The sequence below is a fragment of the Bubalus bubalis genome, chromosome 6 (assembly GCF_019923935.1).
Source record: "Bubalus bubalis isolate 160015118507 breed Murrah chromosome 6, NDDB_SH_1, whole genome shotgun sequence".
NCBI classification, from domain to species: Eukaryota; Metazoa; Chordata; class Mammalia; order Artiodactyla; family Bovidae; genus Bubalus; species Bubalus bubalis.
This window is the reverse complement of record NC_059162.1, coordinates 9,206,524-9,219,895: the sequence shown is the minus strand read 5'-3', so window position 1 is coordinate 9,219,895 and position 13,372 is coordinate 9,206,524. Positions and strand designations below refer to the sequence as shown.

General features: G+C 40.0%; 1 protein-coding gene across 8 annotated transcripts in view; it reads right to left on the bottom strand.

Annotated features, from left to right (window-relative positions):
• CD84 (CD84 molecule) overlaps positions 1 to 13,372 on the bottom strand; it is a 42,695-nt gene that overhangs the window by 21,925 nt on the left and 7,398 nt on the right. For 7 of the 8 annotated variants that reach the window (XM_006047554.4, XM_025287517.3, XM_025287518.3 and 4 more), the window contains exon 2: positions 3,376 to 3,717. The exons of the other annotated variant lie outside the window; for it this stretch is intronic. In XM_006047554.4, coding sequence (XP_006047616.2) covers positions 3,376 to 3,717 — 342 coding nt within the window. The remainder of the gene's footprint in view (positions 1 to 3,375; positions 3,718 to 13,372) is intronic. 8 annotated transcript variants of the gene reach the window in all.

The following is a 13,372-nucleotide window of genomic DNA, read 5'->3' as shown; positions in this document are numbered from 1 at the left end:
TGGAAGGAAAGTTATGACCAACCTAGATAGCATATTGAAAAGCAGAGACATTACTTTGCCAACAAAGGTTCATCTAGTCAAGGCTATGGTTTTTCCTGTGGTCATGTATGGATGTGAGAGTTGGACTGTGAAGAAGGCTGAGCGCCGAAGGATTGATGCTTTTGAACTGTGGTGTTGGAGAAGACTCTTGAGAGTCCCTTGGACTGCAAGGAGATCCAACCAGTCCATTCTGAAGGAGATCAGCCCTGGGATTTCTTTGGAAGGAATGATGCTGAAGCTGAAACTCCAGTACTTCAGCCACCTCATGAGAAGAGCTGACTCATTGGAAAAGACTCATGCTGGGAGGGATTGGGGGCAAGAGGAGAAGGGGAGGACAGAGGATGAGATGGCTGGATGGCATCACTGACTCGATGGACGTGAGTTTCAGTGAACTCCGGGAGCTGGTGATGGACAGGGAGGCCTGGAGTGCTGCGATTCATGGGGTTGCAAAGAGTCGGACATGACTGAGTGACTGATCTGATCTGATCTGAATAGGTATAAAAATCCTTGCTAAAAACCAACAAGGGGGTACTCTTTCTGTCCTCTCTGATATCTATGTCAGAAGCTTTCTCTATATCTTTTATACTTCAATAAAACTATATTACACAAAAAGCTCTGAGTGATCAAGCCTCGTCACTGGCCCTGAATCAAATTTTCCTCCTCCAGAGGCCAAGAATCCCAGTGTCGTTCACAGCTCATAGCAGCAACCTTTCAAAATCTAGTGTGTATTTTACATTTACAGCACATCTCGATTTGTACTCATCATCTTTCAAATACTTAGGAGCTACATGTAGCTACTGACTACCATATTGGACAGGGCAGTTCTAGATGAGCACTTCTCAAACTGTAGCACACATAGGAATAGTCCAGAGAGAATGTTAAAATACAGATTCCTGGACTTCACCACCAAAGGTAAGGACTGGGGCCTGAGAATTTGCATTTCCAATAAGATGCTGCCACATACAGACCATATCTTGAACAGCACTGCATAACACACCACACACCTGCCAGTGAATTCAATTTTAGTGATAATAACTGTACTAATATTTTACCTCTTAAAAGCATTTTGCATTAGCTACTGGTGAAATTAAGATTAAAAACCAAAATGAAATATCACTACACACTCATCAGAATGGCCAAAATAAAATATACTGACAACATTAAATGCTAGATACATCAAATCATTCATACATTTTTGATGGGAATGCAAAATAATTTGGCAATATTTTTAACACTAAAAATGACTCAAAAGTTTTGGAGAGAGTTATCAAGCCATGAAAAGGTATGAAGAGAACTTAAATGTATTTTATTATGTGGAAGAACCCAACCTGAAGGGGATCACATATCATACTATGTGATTCCAACTAGATATTCTGAAAAAGACAAAACCATGGAGACAGTTTCCTCTTTGAAAAAACCCTGATGCAGGGAAAGATTGAAGTGAAAGGGGAAGAGGGTGGCAGAGAATGAGCTGGTTAGATAGCATCACCAGCTCAATGGACATAAATCTGAGCAAACTCTGGGAGACAGTGAAGGATGGAGGAGCCTGGCATGCTGCAGTCCATGGTGGGGTCGGGGTGGGGGGGTGTTGCAAAAAGTCAGATACGACTTAGCGACTAAACAACAACAATTGAGACAGTAAAAAGATTAGTGGTTGCCAGGGGTGGTGTGGAGGGGTGAATAAGCAGAGCACGGAGGGTTTTCAAGGCAGTGAAGCTATTCTGAATGATACTATAACGGTGGATAAATATCATTATATTTTACCATTACCCATAGAATGTACAACACTAAGAGCAAACCCTAATGTAAACTATGGACTTTGGTAATGATGTATCAATATACATTATTAATTGTAATGAATGTATCACTCTGGTGGGAGATATAGACAATGTAGGAGTCTAGTTATGTTGTCGGCGGCAGGATGCATATGGGAACTCCTGTACTTTTACTCAATTTTTTCATGAACCTTGAACTGCTCTAAAAAATAGAATCTATTTAAAAGGGGAAAACAAAGTTCTGAAGAGGATGATGATTGCACAACAATGTGAACGTATTTAATGCCACTGAGTGTCACACTTAAAAATAATTAGCATGTTAAATGTTATATATATTTAATCACAATAAACAAAAAAAGAAAAATGGATTTACCATATGATTTCATTCTTGGGCATTTATCTTAAAGAAACAGAAAGTCATTTAATGTAGAAACTTGTACACAAATATTCATAGCAACTTATTTGTAATTGCCCCCAAACTAGAATAGCTTCTTAGACGATGCCAATGCAGGAGACATAAGAGATGCAGATTTGATCCCTGGTTTGGGAAGCTTCCTGGAGAAGAAAATAGCAACCCCCTCCCGTATTCTTGCCTGGAAAATCCCACAGACTGAGGAGCCTGGTGGGCTACAGTCCATGGGGTTGTAAACAGTCACACACGACTGAAGTGATTTAGCACCAAACTAGAAACAACTAAAATATCCCTCCGTAGGTGAATGGTTAAACAAAGTAACACATCTATACCATGAAATACTATCCAGCAATAAAAATATATAACCTATTGATAGTTGCAATAATTAGGATGACTCAAAGAAATTATGATGAATGAAAAAAGCATGCATACTGCATGATTCTATCCATGTAACATTTGTGAAGTAGCATAATTCTAGATATTAAGAGTGGATTAATGTCTTCCAGGAGTTTGGGAGGAGAAAGAGGGTGGTAATGAGTGACTGTAAAGGATGAAGTAATCTTATGATGTTGGTCCACTTAAGTTTGTTGATTATGGTAATGGTTACATGAAGCTATTAATATGACTAAGTTGTACAGAACTTCACACATACACATAAATGAGTGCCTATATAACTGCTGAAACCTAAATAAGCTCTATAGGTTGTACCAATGCCAATTTCCTTGCTTTGATATTGTACTCTAGTTATGTAAGCTGTTACCATTGGGAAAAGATGGGTGAAATGCACACAGGCACTCCCTATACATTTCTTTACACCTTTCTATGCCTCTATAATTATTTCAAAATAAAAAGGGTTTTTTTTTAAAGTACTTTGCATACTCTATCTTACTTGATATTCACAATAACTATGGGAAGTAAATAGTATGATTATTTTCATTTTATAGAAAAGAAAAACAAGGTTTACAGGAAGAGTACATTGCTAAATGCAAGCAAAGCCATACCCTCTCCATAAGCATCAATATATTTATGTAAGTACTTATAAGTATGAAAAGATTTAGGGAACCCAACTGTCAGAAATAAAGGTGTTTTTACATAGCAAACTGCAAAGTAAAAATAAAAAAACAAGCCTTCTCTCTGTCTACAACTTACGATAGACTTGAAGGTTGTAGGACCTGGTGGTTGTCGTTTTAGAGGTCTCTACATTTATGTCGGCTTTGTAGATCCCTGAGTCTTCAATCCTCAGATTTCTGAGCTCCAGGTTATAGTTCTGACCTGAGACACTTATTCGTTCATGGTAATTTTGGTGGGTTATGGTAACTGTGGGTTCTTCTCCCATGTTTCCTGGTGTTACGAAAGCAACAGATGTTTTGGAATGCCAAGAAATGATGGTAACTTTCTGTGATGGTTGGATATTTAAGGGAAAAGTAGCTGACTCCCCCAGAATCCCATTCACTATGAAGATGTCTGTGTCGCTTCCAGCTGCTTCCAGACCTGAGAACATAAATAGAAAACCATAAACATTTGACAAAACCATAACCATTTGACTGTTGCTCCTTTTAGAATTCTCTGTCTCTCCAGGCTTGAATCTCCCTGAGGAACAGCTGATCCAGGTTCTTGATGATATCTTTTTTCCTCTTTTTTTGGATTTTACTTTAAACATATTTAACATGTTATGATGGCTAAATTTTCTAAAGATTCTCATTCAAAAATTAAGTTTCCCAGTGAATTTTTTTATTATAAATTTATTTAATTGGAGGCTAATTACTTTACAATATTGTATTGGTTTTGCCATACCCAGTGAATTTTTAAGCAATCCATTTCATTAAAACATATTTATCTAGACACCTAGACTCTAATAAGAGTTAGATGGAATTTGAGAGATTAAGGCCATAAATCTCCATATTTAAACCTCTAAGATCTGAGATATTAAATATTTTCTTTCCCAAGGTCAAATTGCCAAGTGGTAGAAGAGCTGGGGACCAGAGCCTGCGATGGCTGCCATGGTCTTTGCAAAAAAAAAAAAAAGAGTTACATTTATGCCTCTATTCCTAGAAGATATAGGCAGAGAGTGCTTTAGAGGTCCTGGAGTAAATATTCCCCAAGTTAGTGATTTTGAGGGCTCTTTTTGCTTACTGTTATAACTCCAGTCTGTAGATGAGTATCTGATACATAGAGGGTGCTTAGCAAATATTTGTGGGATGATTTAATAAATTAAATTCAGTTATGTGTTGCCTAGGCTCTTTTGGAGCAACTTCTGAAGTAAGCAAAGTTCATTTATTCATTTATACTTTTATGAATGAATGGATGTATTTATTCAAGGACAACTTTGTTCTAGATCTTATAGCGAGTATTTATTAATTTGATTATAATACAAATGCTTGTTGAGCCTCTACTCTTTAAAGCATGATGTAAAGAGACTGGGGTACAATGGTGAGTAAAAATAGACATGGTTTCTGTTCCCTGGAACTTAAACGAAGAGAACAAGTTTGATAAGGCAACTACAAATAAGATAAATGTTATGGCACTTTGAGAGAGACTAGGAAAGGGAAGTGATTCATTCTGGGAATCCAGGAATAATTTTGGGATTGTAGTATTCAGTATAAAGCTGAAGGATGAAAATCTAACATAGAAAAAAATTAAAAGTTTATTTTGTTCTCTTCTCTTCCATTACCTTATGAACATAAACTGATTTAATACATAGTTAGTAAAATGAATGGCAATATAATTATAAGGTGTTATTTTCTCCCTTTTCTTCTATTCTTTCATTACTCTGTTATTCTCACTGAGCTATATGGTATGAGAGGGTGTTTTGAGCCAGCATGTATGATATTCAAAACATTTAATAACCAGTAGACACAAGCACTGACCAATCAAGAAGAGCTTCAGCCATAAACACTAACAGGGCCATTCTGATGAGTACTGACTGCATATAAGCCCCAAAGAGCAGAGCAGAACTTTTCACTTAAGTGGGTTCAGCCTGACTCTAAAGTTTATTCAGGGCTTGGCATAAAGAGGATAAGAATAAAGGTCACTGAGAATACAAGTCATTGTGAGGCGTCAGAAAAGCAAAGGGATTTCTTAAACTGATGGTGCTGTCTCACTATGACCACCCTTGCACTCTAGCCCAGTACTTTCTGGACAAGCCAGGGACTGCTCACATAAACCTCTTTCCTTTCAGAACATCCAACATTTTCCCTCAGAAGGAATATCCCAGGCAAGGACTGGTGACTTAGTTGGGGTGGGCTAAGTAGAGATGGAGATGTAACAAGGTCCTGGGGTGGGGGGGGGTGGGGAAGAAGGAGACTAAGGACCCTTATCTACAAACATTTATTAAGTGCTAGGGCTTCCCAGGTCACTCAGTGGTAAAGAATCTGCCTGGATTGGGAAGATGCCCTGGAGAAAGAAATGGCAAGCCACTCTAGTATTCTTGCCTGGGAAATCTCATGGACAGAGGAGCCTGACGGGCTACAGTCCACCGGATCACAAAAGAGTGGGACATGACTAAACAAGTGCCACTCAGGGATGAATAGGACATGGTGGCCACTCTGAGGAACTCAGAGCCCAGAGAATAAGATGCATGTGCATACATGTGAACAGTAATACAATATGATGAGGACTAAACAGTAAAAGCAATAGCAACCAAACTACTGGGGGAACAGAAGGAGAGACTAAGCTCGTCTTTGGTGGCAGGAGTCAGAGTTAGCCAAAATCCATTCCTTGAAGATTAATTCTCCCCAGATAAGCTCTGCCACTGTGTTGATGAGATCGGGTAGAACGGCACTTGGAGTGTCCCAGCCTGAATCCTTGAATGTCCCCAACCGGACATGTGACCTGTGCAGGGTACAGAGACTTGAGCTCAGAAGGACCTGAACTTGATTTAATGCTGTTGTGTTGTCATGAACTTCTTAATATTACTTGTAAAAAGACCCTATATTTTCATATCCTACTGGGTTCTGCAAAGTGTACAACTGGCCCTGGTGCCAGATCTCACAAGGTTTTTTTCTTTTTTTTAATATCAAGTCCTTGTGCCTAATTTCCATTTCACTCTTTGGGTTCAGGTTCAGTGTGAGAAGATGGAAAAGGTGGGGGTTCTATAGACTCATAATTCTGGTGGGTTTTCTCATCAACCCCAGGAAATGGTGGGCAGTTTACTAAGGCTGAGATCTTAGTAGGAGGGCAGTTGTGCAGCCACAGAATGATTGCTTTTTGAAGTATATCTTGTCTCCTATTGCGAATCGTTCAGGAAGTGGTGCTTGGGCATCAAACAGTGAGGCGGTGAGGGTGTCAGATAGCTAAGCTAAAGGAAGTCTTTTTACTATTTCGTGCTGTAGTGCTGCCGGTAAGACTCCTGGGCTTTCTGAGAAAAAGTGTAGGGCTTGCACAAGCATAATATGTACCTTTGAACACCCAACGGAGGTATGAGGCACCCACAAAACGATAGCAGGCAAAGAAAAGATAGGGAGGATGAAGTCATAGGTGCTACGAGTAGCCATAGCTGCTACTTCTACATATGAGCTGGTCAACCTTAATTAAGTCACGAGGCTTTTCTGAGTCTCAGTTTCTTCATCTACAGAATGGCAATAGTAACTATAAAATTTGCTTATCTAATTAGTGATCAGAAAAATCATATATGGGTGGAAACTCTTTGTTGACCATCAAGGCAAAATCAGATCAGATCATATCAGATTAGTTGCTCAGTCATGTCCGACTCTTTGCGACCCCATAAACTGCAGCACACCAGGCCTCCCTGTCCATCACCAACTCCCCAAATGCGTTATTTCTGAGGTTATTAATGATAACGATTCTCATTCTCATCCTCATCTTAACAATTAGGATATGCTCTTTAGGACTTCCCTAGTCCATCTCTATGATGACTTTGGTAACACCAAGACCATACTGAAGAATGTATGAAGAACCATTATTAAGGGCTAATTCAGGAAAAGCACGGAGGGACAGTTTTCAGTACCACTGCACTTGGTGGCCTCTATTCTTCTCTTAAAGACTTTGGTGTTTTAAGAATCTCCATATCAGCCAATGCTAATATTTATTTTTCTATGTGCTGGGGGGATTCAAACACTATATTAATGTTGGAGGCAACTTTAAGAAAACTTAATTTCAGAGAGAATTTGTGGCACAAAAATGTCTTAAGGACTTACTACGCAAAGCACTATGCAAGTCTATGACCAAGACAAGTTCTCTGTCCCTTTTAAAAATTTCATATATGGTTAGGGAAATAAGACACACACACACATACACACTCATAACTCACTTTTGCAATATGAACTGGTAAATGATAAATTCAAATGAATGGTAGAGACAGTAATTACAATAGGAATTTGAAGAAGGATAGATCACTTTGATCTGCAGTGGTTAGAAAAAACTTCTTGGAGGAAACAGAATTTGAAGAGGACCTTGAAGAATGAAAAGAATGTTACTAGATAGAAAGGGAAAGAATTAGTGTCTCAGGTCTTCAGGTTCTGAATAAAGGTTTAGAAAGAGAAGAATGTGTGATGCAGGTTGAATAACTATAGATTTGCTTAACAAAGTAGAGAACAATTAGGCTAGAAATGTAAATTTAGGTTTAGATTTAGGACAGACCTGAGTTTGAAGTCTACACCACAGGCAGGGGGAAGCTATTAAAGTTTTTGAGAACAAAGGCTAATAATGCTTTAGGGTTAGAGTCATATGGTAATAATTTGTAGGAGGAATAAGAGGAAAGAAAAGCTGGGCTTGAAAGACCATTTCAGAGGCTACTGTTAGCCATCTGGGCATGAATCAAGGGGTGATAATGGGAATGGAAAGGAAGGGATAAATCTTGAGAGATAGGACAAAGAAAGGCAAGGAATGAAGAGGCATGTCATAAAATTCAACAGTATATTGAGTGTCTAGTTCATGAGAGTGGAAAACTAATAGCTACTGGAATTTGATTAAGTTTATGCTTGGAAGAAGTCAAAAGGAGAAGACAAGTTTAATGTCAGAAACTCTGAATGTGAGATGATGGTGCACCACTAAATGAGAAGTTAGAAGAATGGAAGATAAGAAAAGTAAAAATGTATTCAAAGTATTGTTTGGGGGCTGTGGCAGAATCTCCTGGTTGTTTTCCAATATTTGTTTTCTACTTCATTCTTAGTAATAGAATCCCTAATTTTTAGCAAGGTGCATGGTCACCTTGCTAATAAATATTAGGGTGAATAAAGATTATATCACCCAACTTTCTGCAATCTCAGTTTGGTCATGTGACTAAGTTCAGGTCCATGGGACGAAAGTGCAAGTATTGTGTTGACTTTTATGTCGTTAAGAAGACGGCGTTTGCTTTCTTCATCTCTTCCTTGCTTGTGATAGCCTGGAATGCCATGACAGTGGATCTTGGACATTTTGGATCAAGAAGAGGAAGCCAAGTACTGAGAATCATGGAGCAGGGAGACTCAAAAAGTGTGGATCCCTGATGACCTTGTGAACTATTCTACCAACTGAACCGCCAACTCCAAACATTTTACACTAACAAGAAATAAATTTCTGTCTTCTTTAAGGAATTCTTATTTTTGAGTCTCTGTCACTTGCCATCAAACTGAAATCCAAGTGGTTTAGGAATCATCTATGTAGAGGAAGTGATTGAAGGAGAGGGTCACTCAGGAAGAGTAGGCTGAAGTCCAAGGCTGAACCTTGTGATAAGTGCTTACAGTTACAGAAGAGGCATTATCAAAAGAAACTGAATAGATCAAGCGATACAATGGCAAGAGAGGCACCAATAGTGGACAAAATCATGAAACCCAGGAGGAGAAAGAATCTCAAGAAGGTAACTATCACTGACGTCTAGTGATCCAGAGTCTTCAAGTGAGTTAAAGGCTGAAAATGACCCCTAGATTTGTCCATTAGGAGATTACTGATGGCCTTTGAGAATGTAGTTCAAGTTAGGATGATTCAAATGGAGGCCAGAGTGTAGTGGATTGAGGATAGAAAAGGTGGTAAAGAAGTGTAGAAGCTTCATAGTGAAAGAAAGTTTATAAAATAGAACAAATAGCTAGCTAGAGAGCCAAACAAAACTAATTTATTTGATTTTATTTTAAAATAGATGATGTTGAAGGGGGAAGTGTGGTATGGAGGAAAAGAAGATAGAGATTTCCCTGATCTAGGATAGATGTCCCTATGCATGGAGTTCTTTGTTTCTCTCTCATAGTACTTGCCACACTGGGTGGTAGTCATGAACCCACATGTCTGTTTCTGGACACTGAGTCACTTGAATCTGGGAATCTTGTCTTAAAATCCCAAGCACCAAGCACAGTGAAGTATACACAGGCCACTAAAACTTGTGTGGAACAAAAAATGGAAGGGAAATGGTGTGCAGAGAAAGGTATACGTTTTCAGTCAGAGGAGGGTCATGTCTTCATCTGAAGTGGAAGGAAAAAAGGAAAGGATGTGTGAAAGGATATTGATATTTTGAGGTCTTGTTGGGAGTGAGGATAGGAGAAAGTTTGCTTGGCAAGATGGAAGAAACGCACGGTTTGAGTCCAATGGGTCTGTGTTCAATTCCTGATAGTTACCAAGGCCCTTATCTTACTTAGCTACAAGATAGGATATAGTAATACCTACCTCATGAAATTGTTGGGAGGGCACATAGATGTTGCTTAATATGTAGTGGACTTTTTGGAACAGAGAAGATAAAATGGTAACTAGTCACCTGGGGCTGCAAGAAGATCCAACCAGTCCATTCTAAAGGAGATCAGTCCTGGGTGTTCTTTGGAAGGACTGATGCTAAAGCTGAAACTCCAGTACTTTGGCCACCTCATGTGAAGAGTTGACTCATTGGAAAAGACCCTGATGCTGGGAGGGATTGAGGGCAGGAGGAGAAGGGGACGACAGAGGATGAGATGGCTGGATGGCATTACCGACTCGATGGACATGAGTTTGAGTGAACTCCGGGAGATGGTGATGGACAGGGAGGCCTGGCGTGCTGCGATTCATGGGGTCACAAAGAGTCGGACATGACTGAGCGACTGAACTGAACTGAGTCATGCTTGATGGCCTTCACATCTTCAGTAATGTGGGAAGCAAGTGGAGGCAGGAGAGGGACTACTTAAGAAGTGTAAAGTTAGGGGCACAGGTCTTGAATCTAGGGATATTTGAGCCTAGATATGTTATTTGGGGGAAACAATTGAAATTCTCTGATTCTTAGGTTCCTTAGCTTTAAAATATAGGTAATTATTAAATGCAATTATGAAGAAAGAACACTAAGCACAAATTCCTGGCACATAAAAATGATAGTTGCTATCATTATTTTGATGAATGTAAAATTTTTGAGGAAATGCTGCTCTAGGGAACACTGCCAGTGAGTTAACAGGTTGACTGAGGGGATGAAGGGACTTGTGAACAGGCTTGGGGACCAGTGAAAAAGAGATGACTCATATTTATAATATCTCATAATGAGTGTGAAGAAAGCAAAGAACTAAAGAGCCTTTTGATGAAAGTGAAAGAGGAGAGTGAAAAATTTGGCTTAACACTACATTAAAAAAACTAAGATCATTGCATCATGGCAAATAGATGGGGAAACAATGGAAACAGTGAGATACTATATTTTCTTGGGCTCCAAAATCACTGCAGATGGTGACTGCAGCCATAAAATTAAAAGATGCTTGCTCCTTGGAAGAAAAGCTATCACCAGCCTAGACAGCATATTAAAACACAGAGACATTACTTTGCCAACTAAGGTCCATATAAGTCAAAGCTATGTACGTGATATGAGAGCTGGACTATAAAGAAATCTGAGCGCCAAAGAATTGATGCTTTTGAACTGTGGTGCTGGAGAAGACTCTTGAGAGTCCCTTGGACTGCAAGGGAATCCAACCCATCGGTCCTAAAGGAAATCAGTCCTGAATATTCATTGGAAGGACTGATGCTGAAGCTGAAACCCCAATACTTTGGCCACCTGATGCAAACTGACTCTTTGGAAAAGACTCTGATGCTGGGAAAGATTGTGAAGGCAGGAGGAGAAGGGGACAACAGAAGATAAGATGGTTGGATGGCATCACTGACTTGATGGACATGAGTCTGAACAAGCTCCAGGAGTTGGTGATGGACAGGGAAGCCTGGTGTGCTGCAGTCCATTGAGTTGCAAAGAGTCAGACGTGACTGAATGACTGAGATTTCCTGATTCTCATAGCCAGACCACAGTAGGATAGGGTGGGAGAAAGGCAATACTTCTAGAAGAGAAGCAAAGGCAAGAAAAGGCTTGAACTCCATGATGTGGGCTTGGATGGAAAAATAGGTTCCCCATGACCTCTAGATAGCTATGGTGAAGAGGTAACCGGAGGGTCAGGATGACCCCAGCTTGAACGGAGAACACCATGGACAGTCTATTCACTGGAGCTGGATTTCCCCTCCTGGAAGGGAAGCTGGACATCTTTCTCAGCCTTATATATCTTTTGTGTTTTAGATGATAACTCCTGTTTCCCTGGGTGAACCCATGTGAATGGGTGAACTTTACAAATATATATTTCATGATAAAGTAGCTGCCCAAAACCACTGATTGAAAGAGGGAAATAGAGAATATGAGAAATAAGAAATATGTTTGGAAAAAATAAAGACTCAGAAACTTTATCTGGGTTAGAAATATTGATGGGGTAGGAGGAGGTTAACTGGCAAGAGGGAAATTCTTCAGACCTGAGTAAGGGAAATTTACTGAGAAGTAAATTTACTGAGAAGTTGGGTAAAACCCAAAGAGATTACAAAATAACAATTATTGATGGCAACAGAGAGGGCATTTAGACCTAAACTTCATAGTTCTCCTTCAGTTCAGTTCAGTTCAGTCGCTCAGTCATGTCCGACTCTTTGCAACCCCATGAATCGCAGCACGCCAGGCCTCCCTGTTCATCACCAACTTCCAGAGTTCACCCAAACTCATGTCCATCAAGTCGGTGATGCCATCCAGCCATCTCATCCTCTGTCGTCCCCTTCTCCTCCTGCCTTCAATCCCTCCCAGCATCAGGGTCTTTTCCAATGAGTCAACTCTTCGCATGAGGTGGCCAAAGTACTGGAGTTTCAGCTTCAGCATCAGTCCTTCCAATGAACACCCAGGACTGATCTCCTTTAGGATGGACTGGTTGGATGTCCTTGCAGTCCAAGGGACTCTCAAGAGTCTTCTCCAACACCACAGTTCAAAAGCATCAATTCTTCAGCGCTCATCTCTCTTCACAGTCCAACTCTCACATCCATACATGACCATTGGAAAAACCATAGCCTTGACTAGACAGGCCTTTGTTGGCAAAGTAATATCTCTGCTTTTAAATATGCTATCTAGATTGGTCATAACTTTCCATCCAAGGAGTAAGAGAGTCTATTAAAAACAAAGACAGTGTACATTTGGGGTTTCAAGGGACTCCTCCCTAGTCTCTTAGATCCTATCTCCTCCCACCTGATCTCATATCCTTCTCTCCGCTGCGCACTCCAACCACACTGACTTTCTCATTCTTCAAACTGGCTAAGAACACCTTAGAACCTTTTCTATTAAATACTTGCTGCCTGGTAGGCTGCAGTCCATGGGGTTGCTAAGAGTCAGACACGACTGAGCAACTTCATTTTCACTTTTCACTTTCATGCATTGGAGAAGGAAATGGCAAGCCACTCCAGTGTTCTTGCCTGGAGAATCACAGGGACTGGGGAGCCTGGTGGGCTGCCGTCTATGGGGTCGCACAGAGTCGGACACGACTGAAGTGACTTAGCAGCAGTAGCAGTCCTTTTTTTACAACACCCTTTCCAGCACTCCTTCACTGTGAAACTCTGTTCCGATGTCATATCTTCAGAGAAAGCTTCGCCATGTTTAAGTAGCCGTCTCTTTCCCATCACTCTCTATTGCCTTGCCTTATTTATTTTTCTTCACAGCAGTTATGACTACTAAAGCATTGCATGTGCATATTTACTTATTGTCTTCTCCAACTTTCACCCTCATGAGAATACAATTGCCATGCAGTCTTTTTCTGTTTTGGTCACTAGTACTTCCCTTACAATTAGTGGATGATTATTAAATATTTGTTAAAAGAATAAATAATTTTTTGGCAACTGACTCACTTTCCCTTTTTCTAGCAATAAAAAGCAACATAGAAAACTTAGAATAAGAGAAACAGTGAGGGCAAGAAATAACTCTACATGTCTC